At 46.8% G+C, this 26425-nt stretch overlaps 4 protein-coding genes across 9 annotated transcripts; 1 reads left to right on the forward strand and 3 right to left on the reverse strand.

Moving 5' to 3' along the window:
* The first annotated feature begins 587 nt into the window (after positions 1 to 587).
* On the forward strand, positions 588 to 4360 carry efhc1 (EF-hand domain (C-terminal) containing 1). 4 transcript variants are annotated; one of them, XM_040161497.2, is made up of 10 exons: positions 588 to 896; positions 1594 to 1815; positions 1947 to 2234; positions 2326 to 2475; positions 2652 to 2838; positions 2943 to 3169; positions 3348 to 3488; positions 3633 to 3840; positions 3982 to 4130; positions 4214 to 4360. In XM_040161497.2, exons 1-10 carry the CDS (start codon positions 840 to 842, stop codon positions 4244 to 4246), a joined length of 1662 nt encoding a protein of 553 aa, XP_040017431.1. In that variant the 5' UTR covers positions 588 to 839; the 3' UTR covers positions 4247 to 4360. The 4 variants fall into 4 exon arrangements, with proteins under 4 accessions (XP_040017431.1, XP_040017430.1, XP_077949272.1 ...); XM_078093146.1 differs by lacking the exon at positions 588 to 896 and adding an exon at positions 1046 to 1146; XM_040161496.2 differs by having other exon boundaries at positions 609 to 896; positions 3982 to 4360.
* A 363-nt stretch (positions 4361 to 4723) lies between these two features.
* On the reverse strand, positions 4724 to 11216 carry tram2 (translocation associated membrane protein 2). 2 transcript variants are annotated; one of them, XM_040160883.2, is made up of 11 exons: positions 10908 to 11216; positions 9075 to 9138; positions 8773 to 8882; positions 7875 to 7991; positions 7690 to 7748; positions 7298 to 7382; positions 6915 to 6985; positions 6569 to 6673; positions 6265 to 6408; positions 5605 to 5762; positions 4724 to 5506 (listed from the first exon to the last, which is right to left on the reverse strand). In XM_040160883.2, exons 1-11 carry the CDS (start codon positions 11025 to 11027, stop codon positions 5430 to 5432), a joined length of 1110 nt encoding a protein of 369 aa, XP_040016817.2. In that variant the 5' UTR covers positions 11028 to 11216; the 3' UTR covers positions 4724 to 5429. The 2 variants fall into 2 exon arrangements, with proteins under 2 accessions (XP_040016817.2, XP_040016815.2); XM_040160881.2 differs by having other exon boundaries at positions 5593 to 5762; positions 10908 to 11168.
* Positions 11217 to 11668: 452 nt separating this feature from the next.
* Positions 11669 to 16804, reverse strand: xkr5a (XK related 5a). The gene is made up of 7 exons (XM_040160880.2): positions 16489 to 16804; positions 15322 to 15505; positions 14931 to 15115; positions 14630 to 14842; positions 14153 to 14322; positions 13855 to 13966; positions 11669 to 13692 (listed from the first exon to the last, which is right to left on the reverse strand). The coding sequence occupies exons 1-7, from the start codon at positions 16616 to 16618 to the stop codon at positions 12746 to 12748; spliced, it is 1941 nt and encodes a 646-aa protein (XP_040016814.2). The 5' UTR covers positions 16619 to 16804; the 3' UTR covers positions 11669 to 12745.
* An 893-nt stretch (positions 16805 to 17697) lies between these two features.
* On the reverse strand, positions 17698 to 26161 carry prdm1c (PR domain containing 1c, with ZNF domain). Of its 2 annotated transcripts, XM_040161354.2 has the most exons (8): positions 25894 to 26088; positions 24285 to 24539; positions 22790 to 22909; positions 21574 to 21826; positions 19120 to 20120; positions 18809 to 18937; positions 18492 to 18552; positions 17698 to 18352 (listed from the first exon to the last, which is right to left on the reverse strand). In XM_040161354.2, the coding sequence occupies exons 1-8, from the start codon at positions 25918 to 25920 to the stop codon at positions 18243 to 18245; spliced, it is 1956 nt and encodes a 651-aa protein (XP_040017288.2). In that variant the 5' UTR covers positions 25921 to 26088; the 3' UTR covers positions 17698 to 18242. The 2 variants fall into 2 exon arrangements, with proteins under 2 accessions (XP_040017288.2, XP_040017287.2); XM_040161353.2 differs by having other exon boundaries at positions 17698 to 18552; positions 25894 to 26161.
* Positions 26162 to 26425: the final 264 nt, after the last annotated feature.

Below are 26425 nucleotides of genomic sequence, written 5' to 3' on the forward strand. Positions count from 1 at the left end.
GATTAGTTCTCAAAGTAGAGATTGTAACCAGGGCGACAAGTGATCTTAGTCCATATTAGCTTAGCTGCACTAAAATGGGAAGCCGTTGTATCACTTATTGACATTTTATTAGTGAAATAGTAACTACCAAAACCAGTACTTTTAAAGGCAAATTATAAAACAAAAATATCAAACATATTTGGCAAATAAAACGGGAGCTGTCGAGGCACCATCGGTGCAAAGTCGAGGCAGCTGTCGTAAAGTTGTGGCAACTGCCTCGCGAAGATATGTAGAGTGAACATTTAACATTTAGATTTAACATTTACATTTAACATTTACATTTATATTCAACATTTATATTTACATTTAACATTTAGATCTACATTTAACATTTACATTTACATTTAGATTCAACATTTACATTTACATTTAACATTTACATTTAGATTTAACATATTATTTAACAACTTTGTGTTACTGCCAAACATTATCCTTGGAAAAGTTATTGCATGAATTTCTCTTTAAATGTTTGAAGAGTGACATGAATATTGTCGTACTTTTTTGTTCATATGATAATGCTAAATGTAGCAAAACTGCGCAGGATTTTAGAACGTGCGACATTTTACAAATGCAAACACAAAGCGCCTCATCCCTATTGCCATGGCTACGGGGCTTAACAACACTTCGCCATCAACAGACGGTTTCTAAACGAATAAAGCTCCGAGCAGCTGACAGATCGGACTCCACAGTAAGTAGCTGCTCACATCTGGTTTGCTCTTCATTCTCTCTGGACGCCCCCCTGGTGCCGCCGCCTCCTCGCCTCCCCCCGGCCGAGGCGCACTTCTCCTCCACCGGGCCTCATGTCTTGGAACCACGGACTGCCGTTTCTCCCGGGATACACCTTCCTGGATGTAACGGTGAGACCAGTCCTGTGTTTTATCTGAGTATCTTTATTTTTTTTGTAATTTAACAATATGTGACAATGCATTAAGGTCATTGGGGGTATGAGAGAATGTTGGTTAAACTAGGCTGTAGGGGAACGTCGGTTGACACTCGTTGCCATGGGAACGACAAACATTACCAGGCCCCGGGCCGATTGAATGCGGATTGTAAACACGGACGAGATGAAAAGACGTCCAACCATGTGATTTAACGTTAGATATGAGGGTGCGCACGCGAAAGGCGGATTAATAGGCTCGTTCGAAGAGAAGGGAAATTAGAACGTGGTCGTGTTGTCACACGTGATCTCAAAAAATGTAGTTCCGGCAAGAAACTATATATAAGTTATATATAAATCCAGCTGTTTCAATGAGATTTGCTCACATTAAAACAGCGTTTATCAATCAACAAATCAATTCATCTTTTAAAAGGGTCCAAGTCGTAGCGGGGAAAGGCTGATCATTTAAAACAGTTATTTGAATTGTGTCTTTTGTATGGGGATGGGTTGGGGGGCACTATAAATACACTGAAAGGATAACATTTAAAATGTTTAATAGTTTACAGACTTCAAGTGGTTGAAATTATTTCACATATGGATCAAACGACTATTATATATATATATATATATATATATATATATATATATATATTTTTTTTTTTTTTTTTTCTCTGCAGAAGTCAGCCTTCCATCGTCCCCAGACGCTGACGTACAGCAGAGGCTGTGCTCTGCCCACTCGCCCAACCGTCGGGATCGGACAGGATCCTCTTTTATCTGAACAGCTGATCCAGCAGGAGCTCAGTGAGTTGTCTTTTGAGACACCAGACGTTACTTATGGCTCCTTTGACCGGGGCCTAGTCCAAGACTTCATCCCAGCCCACGTGGCCCTTGACAAAAAGGTTCAATACGCTTTTCATTCATTATCTATTCATCACTATTCATTCATTCGTTTTCTTAGGAATATTGCAGCTGTTAGCGTTCATTGTCCCATGAATTCTTTGTTTGTTTGTACAACCCTCGTGTCTTGTAGGTGCTGCGCTACTATGCATACTTCCAGGAAAATATCCTGTTCTCCCCGGAAGAGGAGTCGCACGTGCGTCCCGTGGTCATCTACTACTACCTCGAGGATGACAGCATGTGCATCATTGAGCCCGTAGTGGAGAATTCTGGATTACCTCAGGGGAAACGGATCAAACGGCAGCGGCTGCCCAAGAACGAACGTGGAGAGCACTACCATTGGAAAGACCTCAATATCGGCGCGGACCTGGAGGCGTACGGGGTCACCTACCACATCACGCAGTGCGACGCTTTTACCGAGGTAAGCAATGCACATTGTGCATATTTCATCTTCCACGCATGTCCAAAAGCAGGGATGTGTGCATACCCTGTGTCTCATTCATCACGTGAAGGAATTCCTGGAAAGCGAGGGCATTGTTCTGAACGAGCCTGAACCGATGCCTGTGGATCCGCGCAGCGAGCGGCGCAAAACCCCCCGGCCTTCCTTCACTACTGCCGCAGGAGCCGACAAAATGCACCAGTTTCTGACGATGGATCGTAAGGTGCAGTAATGGTGAAGCCAATTTTAACTGAATTTAACGTACTAACCCTCAACCTCAAGATCAGTTTTTGTACTAAACCACCGACATTTCTTCAATCTCACGTTGTCAACCAGGTGTTGGTATTTTGTATTTGACATCACAATTCCCATCCAAGCTTTTAACCTCTTCTCGGTCAGGTGCTGCGTTTCTTTGCCCTGTGGGAGGACGCTGATCCGAACGGGGAGACCACGCCCGTTACCATCCAGTATCACCTGGTGGACGACACGGTGGAGATCAACGAGGTCTACGAACGCAACTGCGGCCGGTTTCCCTTCCCTGCCCTGATGCACAGACTGAAGTTGCCCAAGATAACCGAAGCGTCTGGTGAGTTGCAAAATATACGTTTTTGGAGCGCAGGCAAAACCACAACCGTATTTTAAAAGAGAACAACATGAATAGATGTCATACTCGTATATCTTCACGCGTAGGGACCTTTCCCAGCTGCGTGCTGGAGGTTTCAGCAGCCGAGGTACAGGAGTACTACTCCCCCAAAGACTTCCGGGTGGGACAGCCGATAACGCTGCTCGGCCGTCGCTTCCTACTTTATGACTGTGACGGTTTCACTAAAGAGTATTACCAGAAGAATCACCCGGACCTGGAGATGAAACCCTTCGAGGTGCCGAAGAAAAAGGACCCGCTTCGGGGGAGGAGGAAGGTATGAAGTTCCACCACCTCTACTACTACCTGAGGAGAAGTGACTTTTCCGTGTTTCTTTATCGTACATTTGTTGGATGTATTGACCGACTAAATCACGTTGCTCTGTCTGCGGATTGCTGCTATGACGTTTTTAAATGTCCCTTTAGGGATTGATAAGGTAATCTATCTATCCACAGGAGGCTCCGCCCTACAACGGTTTTGGGTCACCTGAGGACTCGCTTCAGAATTGTTTTTCATTAATTCCTACGCCTCCCAAAAAGAACGTGTTAAAAATGCTGGAAAACGAACACAAAGTTCTGTGCTACAGGGCCAGGCTGGTGAGTCAACGTGAGAGAGAAATTGCATGTGCCGCTTCTTTGACCAAATTAAAAGAAATTTGTTGGCAGTCACCAAAGTGCGTTCACCAATACGCCCAATTCATTGAGAAAGATGCTTGAGCTTAAGCCGTCCCGTCATTCCAGGACTCCCCGAACCCCGGCGATGAGAATCGACATTTCATTCTGTCCTACTTCCTGTCCGATGACGTGATAAGTATTTTTGAAAAGCCCACTCGCGGGATCATTGGTGGAAAGTTCCTGAAAAAGATGCGCATCCCCAAGCCGGGTTCCACAGTGGACGATCCGGAGTTCTACTCACCTGCAGACTTTGCAATTGGAGCGACTGTGGAGGGTAATATTCAGACTGCTTATCGGTCATGTCTGGATTTATAAAAGGAATCATTTCATTTAAAAAAATGACCCACTCAATAGACAATAAAACCTTTAAAGCTTCTCTCACCATATCCGTTGCTTTAACTTTTTTCTTTCGTAGTTTTCGGCCACCGCTTTGTGTTGACTGAAGCCGACCACAACGTGCTCAAGTACCTGGAGTCCAACGCGAGCCGGATCCCTCTTCAGACACTCGATTCTCTGCGCCAGACGCTGGGCGTGGAGACGGCAAATAGCCAGCTGACCACGATGGTGAGAGTCGGGTCAGCCAATTCAAATCCTTTTGAGCGTTTCTAAAATTCTACTCACGCAAACATGACGTACGCCCTTCACAGGCTGATGATGTGGCAGCAGAGCCGTCTTCCTGATGTCGAGGAAGGTTGCATTGCTTTGAGAGTTCTCTCCCCAAAAGTACAGACCACAAGGAGGGAGGAAAGCCTTTGTTGACTGTTTCTGAACATAATAAAACGATTTCCTGATAAGCCGACAGAATTGTCATTTTGTTACACGCTTGCTCTCCACTCTCAGCGTGCCGTTGCATCGGATCGGGCAGATTGAAAAGCACTAAAGCGAGAAAACGGCTGCAGGAAAGAAAGAATGTAAAGCTTCTGGAAATTCATCGATTGCATGTTGTTGGAGCCGTCGACCTCAAAATGCCCTTCTGCTATGTTGCACATTCCAAGTGGTCTGAAACTTATACCTTAAAATCGTAATGTCAGGAAAGGTTATTTAACTGTGATCAAGTGCATTTTTCCATCAATATGAAACAAGCGGAGGACTCAACAGGGACTGTCATTGGCAACTAAAGAAAAAGTATGTAGAAAAACAACTTTAAGTCACAAAACTTCTGAAAATTGCATCATTTAATATAGTAATTAAAAAAAAAAAAATGGAATGGCATGCGTGATATCCAACATACATACTTGATGCTTAATCGTTCAGCAACCTGGGATGGATTCAGCATTTTAAACGGACATTAGTTGCCCATGTGACCACTCTATCGGTTGTCCCGAATGCCTTTGGTGAAGGCATGTTAAGGTCGGCATACAGTAAGCTTTTATCATACAACATCAGACACATGTTTCTGCTCCAATGGACCAGACAACAGAAAAAGAAAGCAAAGCCAATTCAATGTGGCGAACTGAAAACAGCTGAAACCCCAGACGACACCATAACCAATACAGTACTTGTGCATGAGGACACACATTCAACGAGGACACGCGGTGACGTGTGTGTGCTACATACGGTGTTCACTTTACATTTGAATCATTCTGCAAACAATGGTGCTGCTTGTCCGTGGCGTAGCGTGCGTGTATAACAAAAAACTAATTTAAAAAATACTGATATGATGAAGAGAGTAAATGTCTGTCGGGCTCGAGGGATTTCCTTTGATTTCCTTTTTCCAGCAATCAGTCTGCAGCGACTTCAGAGTCCTCGTATCATCTCAGGCCATTGTCAACAAGAGGCGCGGTGGCCCCGCGGCCGCCAGCGTTCCCGTTGTGGTGACGTGGGGAAACCTCGGCCGGGGTTCAGGCCGGGAGGCGTGCGATCTTAGGGGGATTTGAGTTTTTTGCTCCGAGGGGAGGCTCCATTCTCGGCTTTAAGAACTCCGTTTTCGTGGTGACCGACTGGCAGGAGACACAGAGGTGAGAATGTCAGGATCACCTGTAACTTTTCGGAGACGACAAATCAATGGTGGACACGAGCGACGCACGTCTATACTCACTCGAGTCCCTCTTCAGCGGCCGTAAGGGCTGTTTAGCGGCGGCCTTCTTGCGGAGCGCCTGTTCGAGTCTGGACTCCCTCCAGCGTCTCAGCTGGAAGCGGATAAACTTCCACAGCAGCCAAGATTGGGTGAAACACACCAGCAGCAGAACGGTCATCCTGAAGGGGCCCCAGGGCGAGAAGATTAGTGCAATTGTTTGCTTTGGAGGAGGAAAAAAAAAAAAATGGACCAGACATTGCCGGAGGTCAGGCCCGAACAACATTTCTTACATTTCTCGGGCTTTGAAAGTTACGGTTGCCATTGACGACAAGGGAACCACGGTTTAGTTTGGTGAAGTTGCCACATTTGCGCCCTGTGTTCCAGTAATCTGCTAGATGTGGTGTCTTTTATCACACTTTATATAAATATAGTGCAATACACAACTCAAAAGTAATGTATGGAAATAAGTTATGGAACTTTAAATGCAGGTATAAAAAAGTGTTACAGAGGACATGTTTGGCTAATCAGTGTAAAATTCATGTAAAATGTATGTTTTAGAACAATGAAGACATTAAAGGCTTTTAGCTGTTTTCTGCGTATTTGGACGAGACAGTAACTGCAAAAAGTAAAAGCAGGGCCACAAAGGGTCACTATGCACAGATGTTGGCCACATGTTGTTACCTGATCAGTACAGTGTTGAAGTTGCCCATCTCCAAGTCCAGGCCCTGGTTCTCGCTACGAGCCAAACCGAAGCCAACGGCCAGGAACATCAGGGTCAGAGTGACCATCCGTGTGAACACATAGCCGATTGCCCACAGGTCAAACCTGAAGGAAAAAACAAAAACAAGGAAACAATTTAACTATTTTTCATAGCAACAAATCAATTCATCTTTTAAAAGGGGTCCAAGTCGTAGCGAGGAGAGGCTGATCATTTGAAACAAAAGAAAAAAAAAGACAAAACCACTAAAGGAGCGAGGATACTGACATTTTCTGATGGTTCTCGTCGGTGAAGTAGAAGAGTCTGGCGATGTGAAAGCCCAGTTCGGAGACGTACTGGAGGAAGAGCAGTACCAGACCCACACGACTTAAACTGAGCCAAAAACAAATAAACAGGAAAGAAGCAGGTTATTGATACGTTCGGCAAAGAAGACCATCCAGTGGTGAACATCTGCGCAGGTTTCTAGAACCATGAACAGTCATTTCTGTAACACAAATCAGCAGTGAAGCGGAGCCACTCAGTTGAGCGGTGCAGAGACACGAGTCTGTTCTCACTTCTCCCTCTGACATTGAGGGCATCTCAACAAAGAAAGCTCCTTCTGCTGGATGCTTACTTTAACAGATATGCTGCGGCGATGTGCAGCAGGTACAGGCAGATGTACTGCAGCTGACGAGAGATCTCCTCCTGAAGGGGAAACAAAACGCCTTCATTTGCAAGTGATATTGTACTTAGCAACGCTTGAGGCCCCCCCACCCCACCCCCAGTCACGCTCTGCGGTTACATGCAAAACAATAAAAACACTCATTCCTGTAGTTGTGTGTGTGGGGGGGGGGCACGCATCAACATTGCATTCCCAGCATCACAACTAATTAAATACCAAACCTGGACTCTTTATTCAAAACATCCATTTGAAGAGAGGTTTTGCCATTTGGACAAAATGTGAAATGGGTGCTCACAAAAGATGAACACACACACACACACACACAACTTACTGACCTTGCGTACTTTCTGGAAGTAGAGCTCCGGCAACGCATGGAGCCAGTAGGCCAGCTGAGTGAGGTAGAAGAACTTCACCTGAAACCTGAAAACACGTTTAGGCAGCAGGGAAGAAGGTAAGAGGACAAGGAGTCAGTTCAATTTACACAACTACCAGGGACTCATTCCTGGTTTCATTATTCTCCCATGATGATGTAACTGAATTTAAACTGTTGAATTATTTATTTTTTCCCCCCATTTTAAAAATCTTTTCCAGCCCTCAGCCGGAGAATAGTGAGACCTCATCAGGCAACCTCGGGCCCTGAAGTCCCTCGATCAAATATTTGGTATTTTGGTGGTCAAAATCTACTTTCTGAGCAGTTATCGAAACGCATACAGCTCAACGTTCATACCGGAGGTGGAGATGGGGGTAGTTCTCCCATAGACTGCTGAGGTGAAACAGATATCCTTCCTGTGTGCAGAAATCAAAGAGCACTTTAGACCGTCTTTCATGGGGGTGAGATTGTATATTTCAAATATATGTACGTATAAACACACTAGTTAACCATGATATTATACTTATAACAATCTCACTCACTGTTATGACGATGTACAAGCTCCACACACTCGACACCAGGTGAAACACACACAGTTGACCCGACTCGTTAAACTTGGTATTCTTGCTCTTGGAGAGGTGGAGACGCCGGTTCACTTTCTACGACACAAACAAGACAAGACAATAGATCACGTGAAACGTAACCGGATGACAGCTCAATTTGTCATACACAAGGAAATGTCACAGTAAAAGAAACTAGGACAAGACAGAAGCGATTTATGTCAGCCGCCGAAACAGCCTCCCCTGCAGTATTCCTTTCAAGACGCTTTGTATAAATCGTGGGGACGGTGCTAAAATAACACCTCGATCCTTCTCGCTGGCCTATTTCTAAACAATTACACAAGGGCCTGTCTCCCTCTTACGGGCTTCACAACATCAACCCTCATAGACCTGAATGTCAGCCCGGCTGATTTAGTATCAGCTGCGCTTTTTGGGATATGTTACGATTCAGCTACTTTTCAAAATGTCCTTTTAAAGTGCGACTGGATGAGACTTTTCAATCCTGAATAAAATGAGAAAATGTGTCCAAATATGTTCATCCACAGCACATTATTAAAAGAAAGGATAAGACTTTTTGGCAGGTTTTTCAAGTGGATGACTGCAAAAAAAAAAAAAAAGGGGGGGGGGGTGGGGGGTTACAATCTTCCCCTTCCATTGATTGGCTATCAGTGATGTCTTACATCTGTGTACATTCTTTTAAAAAAGGGGTCATCATTTAACAAATTTCGCCAAGGCGGTGTTGCATTAGGACACACACATGCTGTGCACATATAATTACATGTATGAATAATGAATGTACTTGGGTTTAAATTTATCTCGAGGATTTCTATGCTGTGCGTCCCTCTGACAGTATATTAGGCCACTGCGACTGGATACTCACATCCAGGAGATACTCCTGCACGACTGCATGGAGGATGATGGCGATGAAGGTGTAGAAGAGGATGGTGGCAGAGTCCTTCCACCCGTAATGGTAAAACGTCACCTCGCCCTCTAAGCACACGTAGGAGGGGTTAAACACACAACGAGCCTTCAACGGAGGTGTGTTAAACATCCTGGAGCAACGTAATCGCTCAATTCAGATAATAAAATATAATGTTACAGGCAGGAACAGCAGAAGTGAAAATAATGGGAGACTGAATCAAATTTAGTGTTTAAAAAGAACTCCAGGAGTGCGGCGGATACCTGGTGATAGCGTGGTGGCGTTGTGCTGAGGCTGAATGAAGAGTATGGCCGTCTTGGCTGTTGTCTGGTCAATTGGATGAGATGGGAATTAGCAGCAGCAGCAGCAGCATATTTGGTAGAACATCAAGAGGACAGTCTCCGAGGTGTCATCGTGCATGTACAACGTGTGGTTTGTGTGCTTGTGTGAGTGTGTCGGGGGGGGGGATAGAGAGCGAGTGTGAATCCTATCGTCAGTCAATCCTCCCCTGAGGCACCACAACCTGTTGGGAGCTTAAAGAAATCAGTGGGTTTACTAAAAGAGCTTCACTAATTATTCCACGACGGGCAAGTTTCTCCACCTCTTTAGCTTTTTAACTTTAAAAAAAGGAAGGCAACATACTTATATATATGTAGCCACTTGTCTATGCAGCTGTTACTAGTTAAATTAAAAAGGATAGTGCCCACGTTTAAGAAGCTGAAAACAGAAAATGAATGCACATTTTGATTGATCCATAACTGATGGACCACCACTCAAAATGGATCAATGGTTTTAACAATCACAAAACGTCATGTGTCTCAGATGGCCTCTCCAATCCCATTCATCAACTTGGGGGCCCTCACACTAATCTCGGGGGCCCCGAGCATCCGGATGGGAACACGGTGGGACTTTTAGTTTTAAAGGGCCCCTAAAAAAAGGGCCCCACGGTGCAACAATTCAGTCACCAGTCACTCCCTGCAAGCCGAGGGCTGCAACGTCATACTGTCAGATTTAAAAACTAGCTCCAGCATGGTGCTTCTCTTTTTCCGACCAGAGGGGGGGGGAAATAAGGAAATGTAGGAAATCCCCTGCTTATTTTATGCCTCACGTGTGATCTGAAACCAAGGTTCCGGATTGAAACTCTGCACACACAAAAAAAAAATAACTCAAGCGGCCCCCATGTGGTAGAACCGTTTCTCGTGAAGGAAGTCAGTGCATGTCAATGGGGAATCCCTGCAGGACTCAGCGGTCCCAGCAGCGGATGAACCCCACGGAGCGCGAGCGGCAACGGCTCAACAAAAAAGCAAAAAAAAAAAAAAAAAAAAAAAAGGATTGAGACGTGGCAGTTAACTATCCCTGTGAAGGCCGCAGCGAAAAGCCATACCACTTCCGGCTACACTTTTAGAAACAAAAGCCCACGCCGTTCGACGTCGGCTGAATCGCATTGCGAGCTAAGGCGGCGCTTTTATTTTGAAAGCTAAAAAGGTGCGTTTTGCCGCGTTCTAAGCTGGACTCCCTGCGGGAAATTACTATTATTTTGCGATCAAAACGTTGCAGAGGTCTGTGTTTAGCACAAGACAGCGATTTTTGTAAAAGGGAGGTAAAACGTACTTGTCAGGAGAAGAATAGATACATGTTAAACTACACGTGTGGTTGTGCCAAGCCACGAATTTGCAGTCGTTTCCCGGTGTATTGAACTCCTTTAGAAAAAGTAGTAAGAAGCAAAATACCGACAACTTTGAACACGTCGCAGTTTAACAAGCAATAAACGTGTTTGTCCCGTGCCGTATACAGCTGTTTCCTGCCTGACTCGGTTTAAAAGCCAATTTGAATGAGAGTAGAGCAACATTCATTGTTCATAAAACTTGTAAAAAACAAATAAAAGGACTGCAGCAAGCAGCCACCATGTCCGCGGAACTGATGCCGCCGAAGGAAAGCGAGAGCTGCGGTCAAACGAGACCGTTTTTTCCACAAAGCAAGAGGTCATTTTCACGGAATAAGTTTCCGACCTGCACCAAAGTTACATCTTTGCACGAGCGGCGGACTTGCCATCTTAGAACAGCTGAGCTCGACGAGAGAATCGGAGATCAGCTCACCTCAAACATCAATCCAATCAAAACCAAAATCACCAAACTGAACACGATGTCGGCGTGGTTTTGAATTAAGAACTCCTGGCTGAAGAACGGGTAACTCTTGTTTCTCCGGCGGAATGCCATGTCAACTCAATGCTGTTTTCCCTGCTATTTTATAAATCTGAATTTTTCTGACTACGAAGTTCAGGAGTTAACTTTCTCACTAATTTGCGCATGCGCGACGTCTTAAAGGGCCAGCGCCGTAAATACCTTCCTCGAGGCCATCTAGCCGATAATACAGTCGCCGCTTAAAGGAAGTATGGTTAAGCGCTGTACACACTTGGGTACTATTTTAAGGAACTTGCACTCAACTATTTGTTTTGTATTTCCTCATTTTTGATACTTTGCAATTACTTGATTTAATACTTTTACTCCACTACAATTATGTCATAAGTTACTTTACAGGGTTATGTTATTAATACATATATGACAAATAATAAACTAGGATAATTTATTAGGCTACCTAGCAATATAGTAGGACAGTAGCTTCACCTACAACAGCTGTAACATGTAAGTACCGCTCTCATTAGTGTATCACTAAATATAATTCCAAACTATAATATATATTATTTCAAAGTGGAACATAGTACTTCTACAGTGTATATTTGGTGATTTTACTGAACTAAATACTTGATGATCCACTGGTTCCTAAATGCTCATAACAATTCAACTAAAAAAATGATTAGTTTGACAACTTAAATACAAAAATTAAAACAATTACAAACTTTTGTATGCCAGTCACCCAAATATTCCGGTTATTTATTGCTTATCTAAAGCCACCAGTGGCCTTTCACTTTACATTTCAAAATTTCATGAAGGCAGTCGCCTTGGTGCAAGAGAAAACCCTGCATCATCTCACTTCTTTGTCAGTGGATTTCATCCCCTTTTCAGAGCAGAAATGAGCAAAATGCACGTGTGCCCTCAAAATAGCATCAAGAGCACATTAAAAAAGTCACTACAAGTACACCATTTGCATCTTTTCAATTCCACTTACACTACACATTTGAAAGCCTTTTAAAATCAGTGCCTGAGAATTATTTTCCCAACAGAATGTAAATTCAAACAACATCTTAGCAATTACATGGTCAACATGTAAATAAAGATAAAACATCAAACACAGTTTTTACCAGGCTGACTCCACTGGCCCTGCTCAAAGCACTGCCAGTTGACTTGATTATACGAAAAATACAGTTTATTATTCCCTGAAGGGACCAGGGATTTGTTTCTTAGTATGGGAATACGAAAAAAATCACAGCAATAAACATTTGGTACGGAAGATACTTGTGCTCTTAAGAAGCCAACAAAGCGCTGACTTGTGCTGAGATGGTAAAGGTGAAGAGGTCAGTCACAGACGTGTCCCCTTTTGATTTAGGAATAGATTCCCTAATCACATAACCGCTGGTAATTATTAACACGAATAACAGCAGCTTCGGTATATAATATTTGAATTCAAGATTTTCAAACAGCTGCACACTTCTAAGCGCGTTTGTTGCTACAGCTCATGGCTGGTTCCTCAATACGGTGGAACCACTGTTCCCTTTGTTGCACAGTTTGATTCTTGAGGCTTCAAGTTAGCTCGCTACCTACCAAAAGAGTATAAAGTGTTTAGTCGGGTAGAAGGTGTGACGGAGCTCCGTGTACCAACGGGATGGCCGATCAGCCCTTTAATTCCCACGTTAATGATGAAAACATTGCTGAGGTTTTCAACTTTCTGTGTCTCTCCGGCAACTTGCAAGAGCAGATGGAGAAGCCGCCTTCCAAAAAAGCTGGTGTTCTCTTTCCCTGATTCCGTCTAAGGAAACCTAGAAGTTGTCCTCTTCATCCCTCCGTGACATTATGAGCTGCCTCCTGGGACCAGTGAGATGGGGGACGGTGGGCGGAGAGTGCAGCACTCCGGAGTCCAATTTAGGAGTGGAAGTGCAGCGTGGCCCCACCCGGCCGATGAGCCCACGGACATCTCTGTGGAGGGCCGGGTCGCTGGGAATCGAGCTGAGGCGGACCCCCAGTTCAAGACCCCCCGTGTCCCGGTCCAAACGGGTGGTGCTGGCGCTGCTGGGGGACTGAGGGTCAGCGCTGAAGTACAAGGTGGAACTGGACTCTGTGGGACAGAAGTACGGCTCCGGGCTGTCTCCGAACACGGACTTGCCCTCCGGCGAGCTCCGTTTGAAATCCGAGGCGGGCGACTCCATCGGGCTCTCCATCTCCAGGCTGTCCTCCTCGTCCTCTTGGTTGTCGGTGGACGTGGGCTCGCTCACGCTCTGGAACTCGTCCTTGCAGTCCGACAGAGGTGCCAGGCCTTTCCCCTGGGACTCGGACGTGGAGACCCCGTCGCAGCTGCCCCCTGCCGTGATGGTCATGCCCTCGTTGCTCTTAAACTCTTGCCGGTACTCCTCCATATCCAGTATGGCCGCCGCCCCGCCGGCCCCGTACGCTGCGTTGATCTTTCCCAGGTCTCCCGTCTTCAGCGCGAGCCGGATTAGGAGCCAGTGGTGGTGGTAGCACGGGCAGGAGCCGTTAGCCCGGCCCCTGCAGGTCCCCGGGTGCTCCAGCAGAGAACCAGCCACGCCCGAGAGCGAGAAGCTGCCGTGGTTTTGAACAGAGGCAGCCGGCAGACTTTTGTCCCCGAAGGAGAACGAGGACTCCCCTCGCTCTATGCACGTGCTGCCCATGTGGTCGCGGTTGGTACCCTGGGAGATCTCAGTTGACTTTGGGTGGAGGAACCTGTAGTAAAGGACGAGAGAGGTCGCGCCTGCGGGGCAGGGAAGAGGGAAAAGTTGATTTCAGTACACTGAGTTTTACTGTCTGCATTCATATTTGCACCTGATAGAAAGGTTTTCCTCACTATTGTTGTTGCTTAACGATTACCACTTAAAGTCAGACAAATCCGTTGCAAACAAAGAGAGAGACTCACCGAGGAGAAAGCTACACAGCACGGTGGCGGGAAGCGTCATGCTGTCCCAAGATGCTTCGCTGAGGAAGTCGGAGGCGGCCAGCAGCAGAGTGGCGTTCTCCACCAGCATGAACTGAAAGGAGAGGAGAGAAGGTCGCACCATCCATCATCGCGGCGAACGGCTCTTAGGTGGATGTGAGCCAAGCACGCGGCGGCGAGGGTGACATTGAAAGCTGTCTGCTGCTGTGTGTAGGTCTGAGTGTGTGCCGGAATATGAAAAAAACGACAGAATCGAACACAGTGAAAAGTTGTGTCTTACGGCGTAAAAACTGGCCATGCGAAAGCGCGAGGGTCCGTCCTTAACGTTGAGGAAGAGGAAGACGTGGACCAGCCCCATGACGCCATTAAAGGCGCGCCAACACCAGGGGCCGGTGCAGATGTCTGGCTGCTGGGACACCAGCCAGAAGGAGGCGGTGAGCCAGTGGAAACCTAGAGGTCGACGCAGACACAGACAGGTACAAGCGCAGTTGGTAATCCATATGCGTGGCATCAAAGCGATACAGAGAAGTGGAAAAGTTCATCAGGAGGACATGCTGAGGATTCTTAATAATATGATGTTGATATAATGATATAAATTAGGAATAGTCTCTACCCGCGTTAAACTCTATTTGCATTTGTGTACTGCGTTGCTAAACAGAAATCATTTTACTGTAAATTTCGCTCCCTGCTTTCCTTCAAACAGACGGCGGACCTTAAGTGTTCGCTGCACACAAACACAATAACGCCTGCTGCTTACCTGCTACTCCACAGACCCACCAGTTAAAGACCCTGGCGAAAAACATGAGGCAAGTCACCCTCGCCCCCAGCATGCCAGCCCTCCACACCAGCTGGCACAGCAGGGCCGCCGGCGGCATCGCCAGGTGGCCCGGTCGTATCAGACAGCAGGCCCGGCTGTACAGCACCAAGGCCCAGGAAATAGACAGCACACACAGACCGCAGCAATAGGCCACTGAGGGGGAAAACAGAAGGAGAAGCTCTAAAAGAAAACTACTCCATCTGTTATTCAGACACCGCCCATCGTTGAGCCAATACGTTACCTGGGGACATGATGCCCACGTCGGTGGACACCACTACGTGAGCCTGCAGCAGGCTCTGGGGCAGCGTGAGGACGAGGGCCTCCAGCAACCAAAGAGCAGCCACATCCGCCTGCTGCATGACAGCGGCTCCGAGCTCGGCCACCGAGTCCTGCATGCGCAACACGGACCTCATGCAGTCCCACAACCTGCCAGAGGAGGGAGTCAGAGACGAGGTGACACACAGTAACCTTCCTGCTCAAGGTGTCAATGACTATTTATAGAACTAATAGTTTTTTTGCAACTAATTGGTGGCTTTCTCTCGTCTACGTTAGCACACTGGATTAAATATCGTGTGTATTCGAATGAGGGTACATTTAGGTATATCCAACATCTAGAATTGCAAAGATCTTACCTTTTGAAGATGCCCAAGTGCAGTATGTGTATGACAGAGAGGTAGCACCGTCTGTCATCACCGTCGTCATGGTACCATTTCATACTTAGCAGCTGAACTGCAGTTCCCGGTAGAAAAAGGCCGAGAGTGATGCCCGCCCACTGCGTTTCCTCGTTCCAAAGGTAAAATCCAATACAGTAAATCACTAACACACGTACACAGAAAGAAAAACAGATACAGATGCACAGATATGAGCAGGTGTAAATTCTTTTCGTTTCCATATCAAGTGAGATCTTAATGTTATGAATGCCTATGATTCAGTGCGGTGTGATGCATCATATGGGCGCGCAAACACCTAAAAAAACATCGTGTGTTTTTATCTTGAGAAATTAAAGAGTACACACAGCTTGCTCAGGTGAATTTCTCCTTAATTTAAGAACAGGTTGTTCTGGAAAACCAATAAGACGCAGCCAATAAGACGCAACCCCCCCGGGGACCAAACCTGCCTAACACAACATGCAAATATTTGTCTTTAATGACACCTTCAGAAGAACAACATCTTTGTGAACTGAACGTGTCATTTCTTCAGCGCAGCACTGACCCCGTTGCAAGAAGCAGCATAGTTATATTTGTTTTTATCTTGTGGGAATGGTGTAGGCTACCTGCTGGAGGCAAAGCCACAATGTGTACACATCCCCCTCGTCTCTCTTGTGTCGGGCCCTTGTTGATCTGCTGAGTCAGGGAATCATCACACCTGCCTTCCACCTTTTTAACAATGTTGTGTTTTCGTATAATAAGCTGAATAGCTTATTTCTACGACTCAAGGGCAACCCTTTTTACTGCGGGTGTTTTTTTTTTAAACATTTTATTCATTTTCGACTGCGTGACCCCTGCTGAATGACCCCTGGAGGTCAACCAGAGCAATGCTAATGCTGTGCATGAAACGTTCAATCCCGTGGTGACGGCGGAAAGCTCCAGCAACGAAGCGCGGATCGGCTGAGCGACACATTTTTCATTCATCAAAGCAACCAACGAGAATTCTCCACACACACACACACACACGCAAGTGCACATGCACGCGCGTCCACGCACGCAACAACCCCACTGCCCTGTTTTTAGATTGTTGAAATTCTGCTCGCATCGGCGATCCGTCGGACCGCCGGCGCGTGCAATTCTGTGCCCACTTACGAGCGCTCCGTTCGGCCACGATGACCAGCGCCGACACGCCGAACAGCAGCGCCTGGCAGCGGGCTACCCAGCGCGCGCCCCGCCGGGCCACCGACGGCATCCTGCGGGCGACCGCCGCGGCGGCGTTCATCACGATGCGGAGGAGAGGAGGCGGGGGAGGGAATAAACCGGTGCCATTGTCCCGGGCATCCTTCACCCCGGGTGCGTTCCGCTCTCTGCTTCTCTCGCTCTGCTGCCAGTGCCTTCTGCCCCCCCCCACACACACACACACACACACACACACACACACACCTACCCCCACCCCATCATAACGTGACGTCACTGCGCGGTTTAAAGGGGCATCGGTTTTAGCAGCGTCTACGGTTACTTTACAGTCCCTCCTCCCCGTGGAAAACAGCTACCTGTCCTGCACCCTTCCCAGTGATAAACCTATTAGTTTTAATAATGGGGAAGGGTCCAAACCAGGTTTGGGGTTTTGCTGGATTTATGTGTGTGTGTGTGTGTGTGTGTGTGTGTGTGTGTGTGTGTGTGTGTGTGTGTGATTCACTCATTTTAGCCTATATGTAAACAGATTAATATCCATCTTCTTCCATTGCTTTTCCTGTAGGAGGGCCTGGAGGGACCAGGTCAGGAGTGTGTCACCAGCACGGCAAATGGGTGCTTTCTATGCCACCTGACACCCCTTTTGAATTGTTTAGTGAGCATGGCAGAATAAAGTCACAGAGCAGTGCTACGCCACGCCTTGGGCCTATCGCTTTATCTGAATCTGCGGTGCGTTCATACATTTGTCTACGATAAATATTCGGTAAATGTTCTTTTGCAATGAACTGTATGAGTGCTAATTCGACGTAATCTCATGTCAGAATACACTCTAGAGTCATTTATTGTGGTGTGTCAGCTGACTAACCAACTGAAAACAACATCTAGAAGAACATACGAGCTCTTATTGATAGTGAAGATACATTTGTTGTGTGTGTGTGTCCTTTTTTTCAGGGAAATGGGGAAGACACCTACTGGTAGTGAGTGTCCCAAGAATTATAACAGGACGTTTATCTACGTCATCACAAGGCAGTTGTATATGTTGCATGCAAACAAGTGAGGTTTTCTTCTGTGTTCACTTCACAGCTTAGATCAGTGACACTGCAGGATTTGAATAAGAGGCTTAAGTACGCACATGTACACACGAAAAACTACAAAGGACAAAGTTGGTTAATGGAAAATCACATGTTTAAATATTGTTCAATCAAAATGTTTCAGAGATACAAAAAAATAGAGAAAATGCCACAAATTACTGCTTCTATAAATTTGACATTAATGTTAACAACAGAATAAATTAACAAAGATGTATACATTAAATCAATCGCGTCATCGGTTCCCAAGCCCTGCTGGTAAAGTCTTGATTCTTTGTAGCGTAGGCTGGGCAATCCATAATTGAGATGAGGCTTTCCTTTAAATCGCCCCGTAACAGACGGCTGCTGAGTTGACCTGTAAGGATTATATGGCTGGATTAGCAAGCCTGTTTTAGGGCTCTGATATGCAGCCTGACTCCAGCTTGATGCGGGTTGAATGCAGAGGTAAAGGCAGATCGGCAGCAAACTCCTTTGCTGATTTGTCGCTGCTCAGCTCCGTCTTCCCTTGTTGGCCACCGTGGTGGTCGGAGGTATGAGTCTCCATCTTCTTTATTAAGTCGGTCACGTCCCCCTTTTCCATCTCGGCGTCTGCGGCCATGAACTCGAGCTGCTCCGCCGCCTCGCTCATGTCAAACCTCTCAATCTCAGCGTTGACCTGCTGTAGCTCCTCCGGCGAGTGTCTGCGGGAGGCCGAGGGGGAGAGAGGACAGAAGCCTTGGAGGTGCACCCGGAGGCTGCAGTGGTGGAGATAGGCACAAGGGCAGCAGGGACACCTGTGAGGTCGTTCTCCTGTGTGGAGGCGTTTGTGGAGCTTGAGGTGGACGAATTGCGTGAAGCGGGCGGGGCACAGCTTGCACTGGTAAGGCCTCTCACCTGAGTGTAGCCGCTGGTGTGTCTTTAAGTTACTGGTGCTACTGAATCGCTTTAGGCACACCTGTGTCAAAACAAAGGAAAATGTGGTTTAGAAATGGTGATTTGTATACTTCATTTTTGGTATGGATTAAACAAACTGTCTATACCATGTTAACTATTAAGATTCAGAGGTTCGGGTTGGCAGATTTTGTAATTTTAGGACAGTTTTTTGTCATTATGCTAAGCTAACTGACTGCTAGCTCTGACCATGTATCATTTGGGTGATAGAGTGGAATAAATATTTCTCAAAACATTTAGAATTGAGGATATAGTTATACCTTGCACTCGTGGGGCTTCTCTCCAGTGTGAACCAGGTAATGTTTCTGCAGGTGGGCCAACTGAGTAAAGTTCTTACTGCAGGTCTGACACTTGAAGGGACGCTCTCCACTGTGCACTCTCAGATGGACCTGAGGATGGTATGTCAGAGATTAGTCTTATTGCCGTTGATACAATTATGTCAAACTCTTAAAACCTTAGTTGCTGTTAAATTCAAATTATTTCCATACATTTCTAACATTGTGCAAGTCAGAATACAGCCACTAAATTAAGGCATTTTCCATTTGAACTAAAACAACGAAGAGGAGCTCACCTTGAGGTTGGACAGCTGCCCAAAGACCTTTTCACAGACGTTGCACTCATACCGGATCTTTCCATTCTGTCTGCTGAGTGGGTAAGACAAGTTCTTGTAGCCCACAATGTGCCCACCTCGTTTGATCTTCCTGAGGTCCATTGCATCCTCAGTGTTGCTCTCAGTGGCAGAGGGTGGTTTGGAGGGAAGGCAGTCTCTAAAGGCATCCAGAGGCGAACTAGAAGGCAGTGCTTTGCGCATTGAGGGGACCACGGATGAGGCACTGGATGTGGCCGGTATTGTCAGGTCTGCCTGGACATGGCTGTGTGCACAGTGTTTGAAATCTCTAAGGTCATCTGAATGGAACCTGAGGTAGTTTGTCCTTTCTGATAGAAGTTCCTTATTGTCTCTGTGCTCCTTGATTGGTGAAAGAATGAGGTCTTGTTTGGTGTTGGATAGTGCAATTGTCATGTCTTTGTGTCTGTTGGGCAGAGGATGAAGGAAGTGTGAGTACCCGTCAAAAGGCAGCAAATGAGATGAGAGTGTTAAGTCAGGTTTCAGTCCGTCTCCGTAGCACGGGTATGAGTGAGGTAGATTGCTGTTGAGGCCGAGGGAGTAGTGAGGCAGCAGATAGGGTGAAGGCCTCAGAGCAGGAGGGCCTCGATCATGCGCAGAAGGCTCTTGGTACGGTTTGGCTACAACGGGGCATTGACTGGGCTGTATGGGGAAGTGCAAACTGGAGGGAACAGGACCTCTTAGAACTGATCTTGTGTCAGCTCTGCTATCGGGAGGGCTGCCGGATAGCAGAGGTGGTAAACTTGCATATCTATGGCCATGGATGGAATCTGACTGGGGCTGGTTCGGGTACACAACACGGGGACACAGGGGAAAAACTGCTGGGACGTTGGTCTGAGGGAAGGGTCTATCCAGACGTCTGGGGCGGGATTTGGAAGGTTCGTCTCTGAGGATTTCAGAGACGCTGTGTCCCCGTTTCCCTGTTGTCTTCCCCAGTGCTCGACTGTCTATTGTGGGACACATAAATAGAGAAATGACATCAGAATCATATGCAATCATTTTCAGACATTCAGTAACCGTATCAGCATTCCTTTGAGTGACGCATACACCCACGACGTTAACGGGATCATGCACACGAGCTGCTAGTTGAAATCTCAGTTTATCTTCATTTTAATTGGCTCCCACTCTAGTCCAAAGCCTTATCTTGTGTGAGTTGTATAAGGCGTGTGTGGCTTTGCCTGTCTGTATCTCCCAGACTTGCCCTGACACTCGAATGAAAGTGGACACCACATCTGAAACAATAGGCTTCCGATCAAGATACAGATAGCATGGAGTTTGTGGGGGTGTATTTTCTCCACCACAGGGGATGTTTTTCTGTTTCATGCTGATCAAGACGTGTTTCACAGGATAAGAAACTACTTAAAAAGACCCAAGTCACCAAAGAACCAAAGACGTCATCCAGATATCAACAAGAGAAGCTTAATGGGGTGGAAAAGATACATATCAACAACCGAACTATGACCAATGTTTATTTTCCACTGACGTTTAAAAAACACCTTCATGGAATCTAGATCCAAACCTGTATTTCATCTGAGCACTTTGCTCCACTCTCTACCCACAAAGTCACGAGGCGCTTTGTGACTTACTCCAGCATAATCGAAGGAAGCGAGCTGACAAATAGAGGAAGACCAAATATAAAAGTATTAATCCACATTTCACCTACACCTGGACACCATCGACGTCAACCCTCACAAACACGGAGCCGCTCTTATCTGTGTGCTCCCCCGTGTTACCCTCCCCCCCCCCTTCTCCTGAGGGGCCAGCCCTCTGCAAACAAACGGCCTGCACTCGGTGAGATATCAATCTGTCAGCAGGTCGTCTTGTCAGGAAGTTCAAGTAGTCACTGGAGCGGCTCCTACTTCTCTTCCTCCTTAAGAGCCACATAAATAAGAGGAGTCCTTCCAGAATGCTGTCAGCACCTCGGGCAGCCTCTTGTGTGTGAGAGCGTGTAAATGAGTGTTTTGCTGTGTGCATGCGGCGTCTCCGCTGGCGTGCGTACTCTTTGTGTTTGGGAATGAAAGCCAAAAGCTTTGTATGCCAAGGAGTGGCCAACTGTGTTTTTATGTGGAGTTGAAAAAAAGGAAAACTGCAACATAGCCTAAAGTCCTGAAATAAGTCTCATCTTCCTCAGGTACTGTGGCTATTCCTGGAGACAGATCGTCTTAGCTTTCAGGACTCTACTCTTCTCCTGCTTTAACAAAAGGGCCGAAGGTTGGACAGACAAAGGGGTTGGCCCGCGCTTTGATTGGTAGCTTTACTTCACGATAACAGATGTGTCTCAAAGCTTGAGCGCAGGAAGGGTTCTCGCTACCTTAATGGGACAAGACACTCTCAGCCCTTGCATCACCCGAAGATAAGATAAGATAACAAGTACATTTCCATCCGCTTTCATGCGCTTACCAATGTTGTCAATGGCCAGTTGGTCCAGAGGAGGGTAGTTGCAGCGCAGGGCAAATTCGCGGCAGTACCACACCAGAAGCTCCTGGCCCGGCTGAAGTGGTTTGATTGTGTAGAAGTAGATTTCCAAACCGCTCTGGCAGGCGATCAGGTTTTGCCCCTCTTCAGAACAGGCAGGGTTGACGTAACGCATCCAGTTGCTCCTATCCTCGTTCAAACCATCCAGGATGTGGTGCAAAAACCCCTCAGAGAAGACCTACAGTGATATTTAAAACAAGCGGAGCGATGAGTCGGTAGATGATGACATTCTCTGAAATCTGAAACCATGATGTCAACGGTTTCCTGAAGCCTTTATGGTAAATACTCAGGTACTGAGGTATTTGCTGCACACAAACCATATAGAGTTACGAAAGCAGCAATGACTTAGTATTTCACCGTATGACTGGAAGTAGTATCAAGTATACTATCTCGCCTACTACAATTATCCTTCATCACTTTTTGTTGTGACGTATTCAGCCCATTGTTAGATTTATCCCTCCATCTTTATAGGCCTATACGACAGTTCTTGATGCAATCTTCTCATTGAAGCGGCGCTGTCATCTGAGTCATGAATGTGAAATTAACACATTGTCTCTGTTGTGTCTGTTTCGGATGGGGTGGTCGTTTTCAAGGGTTGCCGACTGTGAACTGTAGAATTACACCGGCGCTTATGGGCAATGGAATATGTCCCCGTGTTGTAACATTTCTCAGGCTCAAAGCCACTTCCTTGCTTAGTCAGTGTGAGAGCTTATGAGTCTGAAGAAGCGCGGACACATGTATGGTGTATTTACTGGCAGCGATACCGCTGCCGAGCGAAGCGGAGAGAGTAGAGAACCGCTGCGTCACTGAAACCAAACAGCTGTGTTGGTGTGTGTGTGTGTGTGTGTGTGTGTGTGTGTGTGTGTGTGTGCGCGTGTGCGTTTTTCTGTGACCTCAGGCAGCCATGCAGGGAACTGGCAAACACACATTTACTGTGCATGCACATTGCACATTTGAACCGATCGGACCCAGGTGCTTTTAAAGGTATAGCCGAGCACTGGCAGGCCGATATTTACTTGCACAGGATGTCAGGCGTTGACCACAACTGCTAAACTTGTGAACGAGCAGCGTCACCAGATGGAAATGCTGGATGTGAACACAAAGTAAGACAAATTTCAGATTCACTTTGCAGCCCACTTACCCTCCAGAAGTACTTCCTGTCTTTATCTTTCAGAATTGTTTCGTTAGTGTAGCTTTCCCCCACCAGAGGGCCAAAACGTGTTCCCTTAGGAATCAGCTCTTTGCTGTTCACCCCGAGCACCTGTTCAACAAGGAGGACACGAAATCAGCAAACAACTAATTGCTTTGTTGTTTACTAAGAGCCCTGAGCCAGACATGCGGATGTACTCTGAGCCAAAAAGGGCAGCGTTTCTCTGGAATACAGTTGTTCTTATCTGACATTCTGCCCCGAAGAAGGAAATTCATTAGAAGTAGAAAAATAGATATGGTACTAACACGTGATTTGTTGTCGTTATTATGTTGGCAGTCGTGGCAACGAGAGAACGTGAGTATTTTTCCTCACTGGGACAGTACGTGTCCGCTACTTCACATGCTGAATATTTCATAAGCCAATCGGCCACGTTATCTTTAGTTTCTTTACACTATTAAAATTTCACTACCACTCTTGTTTTGCTACCTCCGGGTGTGAAACTAACCCCTCCGCGTCAAGCCTCCGGGATGTGGGAGCGGGGATAAGATGTCGTGGGCACACCCCGACCAGGCAACTGCACTTTGAGCGACGGGTTCAAATCCCCCGAAGCAATGGTAACGTAGTCTCTCTTTCATCCTGGAGCAATACTGTCATGGTGCATGTCGCTGGATCCACCGTGACATGCTTAGTTTACCTTAAGTCTATCCAGCTAGTTTTACCCTCTCTTTGTAAAACCGCTCTGCTCGAGGTGCCCTTGTGTCACAGATTACTGTAACGTATCCTGCTCTTTGGTTTCAACCAGACTCCAGACAGCCCTCATTAGAAGGTATTTTGCTCTAGACACATAGGCTACTTCCTCTGATCTCGCCTGACAACCATTTTTCATCCACAGGGGCTCAGCCCTAATCTTGTGTAAAGAAACCTAACGTTTCCTCGCCATGGATAGCCCCCACTGGGCTAATCTTTTATCATGTATTAACTCAACCGTGCTATCTGCAATTCCCCGGTCCATCCAGTTAAACATAAACTATCCTCCGGTTTTGAATCCCCGTGACTGCCACCCACTTATTCCGAAAAGATTGTTTATGGTGCTGTCCGTGAGGGGGGGGGGGTCCCGCTGCTGGTGCCCTGCTTTACGGTGTAATTGTTCGCTGAGACAAAGGGTTTGGGAATCTGAGGTAGTTACTAATCATAGAGACCTCAGGCGCCCGGGGCCTTGCCTTTCTGCGGCTTTACCTCAAAGCACACATAGCAGTGAGGGAAGGCCGAAATAAGACAACAACATGTCAAGTGCTTCCCGCCTGAGGAGGGATGGAGGTGGATGGAAGGATATTGGAGTGACGCAAGGAGTCGGTAGTTACACAAAACATAAACAACTGCACAACATGCTTTCATGCCACATTTACAGGGATTGTTTTCTTTCAACTTCGCTTTCTCTGAAAATCTCAACAGCGCGGAAAGGAGGAAGATTTGCTTCGCTGTGTACCTCTGCAGAGCCGGGGCAGCGTTTCAGGGCCAGGTTTCTGGGTAAGGATCTCTCAGCGCGTGTCTTGCAATTGTTTTCGGGCAGTTCCTCCAGAAGTTGGTCCTTCACGATGTAAGTGCACCTCTTCTCAAATGTTGTCTCGCTCCATGATGTCATGTCTGCATCCTGTGTCTCGGGCATCGCATGCTGCAGTGACCCTGTGCTGTGCAGTGAACTTTCTGAGGTCAACATGGCTTTGGTGCACTGGGACGGGGCCTAAAAGAACAGGTAGACATAAGATAGGGACACATGTCCATTATTCCATATCTGAACAAAAAAAAAAAATCTAACGGCCACTTTTAACTTTTCCTTTTACCTAAAACAACAATAAGGAAGAAAAGACAAAGCAAACAACAGCTGGAGTACCAAGGGAAGTGAAGCTTTGAATGGAGCTAAAATTAGATCTCGGAGGGAGATGTGACCGGGGCAAAACGGGGATGTTAGGGAGGTGGCGTTGAATATACCTTTCCCATCATCTGCCGCTGCCGGACAAAACAAACTTCAAAGTGGGGCCTTCGTGCTCACCGCCCCCACTGTCCCCGCTGTCCCATACGTCCTCTCTCCAAATCACAACCCCGGGGCCGTGAGGGAGGTCCCTGTGCGTGTCAGCCCCCGGAGCGGGACCACTTTCACAAGGAAATCAGCGCTCCCAGTAAATGGACCAGACTTCCTCCGAACAGGCCGAGGACTTGGCTCTCGGCCAGGCGTACGGCCTCTTTCTCTTTCCCTTTATCTGTCTTTCCCTGCTTTCTTTGGAAGATTGTTGTCAGCCGCCTCGTCTCTGACAAAGGCACAGTGTCCCGACTGATGGGATGAAGCGGTGAAACAGTGGAAGACGAGAAGATAAAAACTCTCGTGATTAAAAGACAGTGCTAATGCGTGGCCCCCTCTCCCCCCCCCCCTCAGAACTTCCTTATTCACGTTCATCAGTTTGCCTCTGAGATAGCGATAGATAAGGTTTGTTGGTTACTTATATTTGGTAAGCGCTCACATCCTGAAGTAAGACCAAACTTTATGTTCAATAATTCAAATTCAGTATTTCTTGAATCAATATTTTCTTATATTATTTTTATATTTCTAACATTTTTAGCCGTTGGCCTGTTTTAATAGAAAAGTGCCACTCCCCTTCTCGTTTTAAAAACAACAAGAAAATGTGTTAAATAATCAAAGCTCACACAGTGATCGCATGTATATTTTCGGTAGTGGCATATATGCTGCAACTGCCACATATTTCCATCTCATTATCGGTGAGAGAAACAAAAGTAACACAGATAAAAGTTTCACACGTTTCACCCTATTTTCTACTGACGCGCGGCCACCACAGCCGCCTCGAAATGACTCTCACAAGTGTGACAGCTCACTCCGAAACCAGCGAACCAAGTGACACAGCAGAAACTATATTCTAAAAATCAAGCCGTGAGTCAACTCACCCAGCTGTGTAGCTAGAAAGCACTCTTCACCTCACAGGATGTCCCGCGAGACACAGTGTTTCAAACTGCTAAACGGCATAGAATCGTCTGAAAAACATCTACGCGTGAATGAGATGCTTCTGAGGGAGCCGCTTACTTACTGTGAAGCCTTGAGAGGAGCCACACATAAGGCAGGCCGTCGGTGACCTCCTTGAAAGCTGGCGTGTCTAAGGGCAACCGGTGGCGGTCCCCCCCGTCTCTCGTCCTCTCCTGTCTCTCTTGTGGTCTCTCTGGGCCCGACCTCAGTATCCTGTGTACCTGCGTGTGACTGACCCCGCGAACTGAGCGCCGAAGTCTTTGACTCTTCCTCTTGCTTTCTTGCACGGGGAGGAGGGAAGGTGTGCGCTTCTCTGAGAGAGAGAGAGAGAGAGAGAGAGCGAGAGAGAGAGAGAGATAACACTCCCTTTTCCTCTTGCGCTCCCTCCCCCCTCCTCCCCTCTGCCCCATGACTCCTCCTTGGAGGGTGTTTGTGTGCGTGTGTGTGCGTGTGTGTGTGTCACTCTCTTGCCCCGGGGTGTGAGGCTTTCTCCTGGGGGGGGGGGGCACTGTGTCAGACAGCTATGTCCGGATCAGACAAATACATCTTCATTTTTCTGATAGTGACCCACTGCATCTCTGGGGTTGGGTGGTGTC

This window comes from Gasterosteus aculeatus, chromosome 18 (genome assembly GCF_964276395.1).
Source record: "Gasterosteus aculeatus chromosome 18, fGasAcu3.hap1.1, whole genome shotgun sequence".
NCBI lineage: Eukaryota > Metazoa > Chordata > Actinopteri > Perciformes > Gasterosteidae > Gasterosteus > Gasterosteus aculeatus.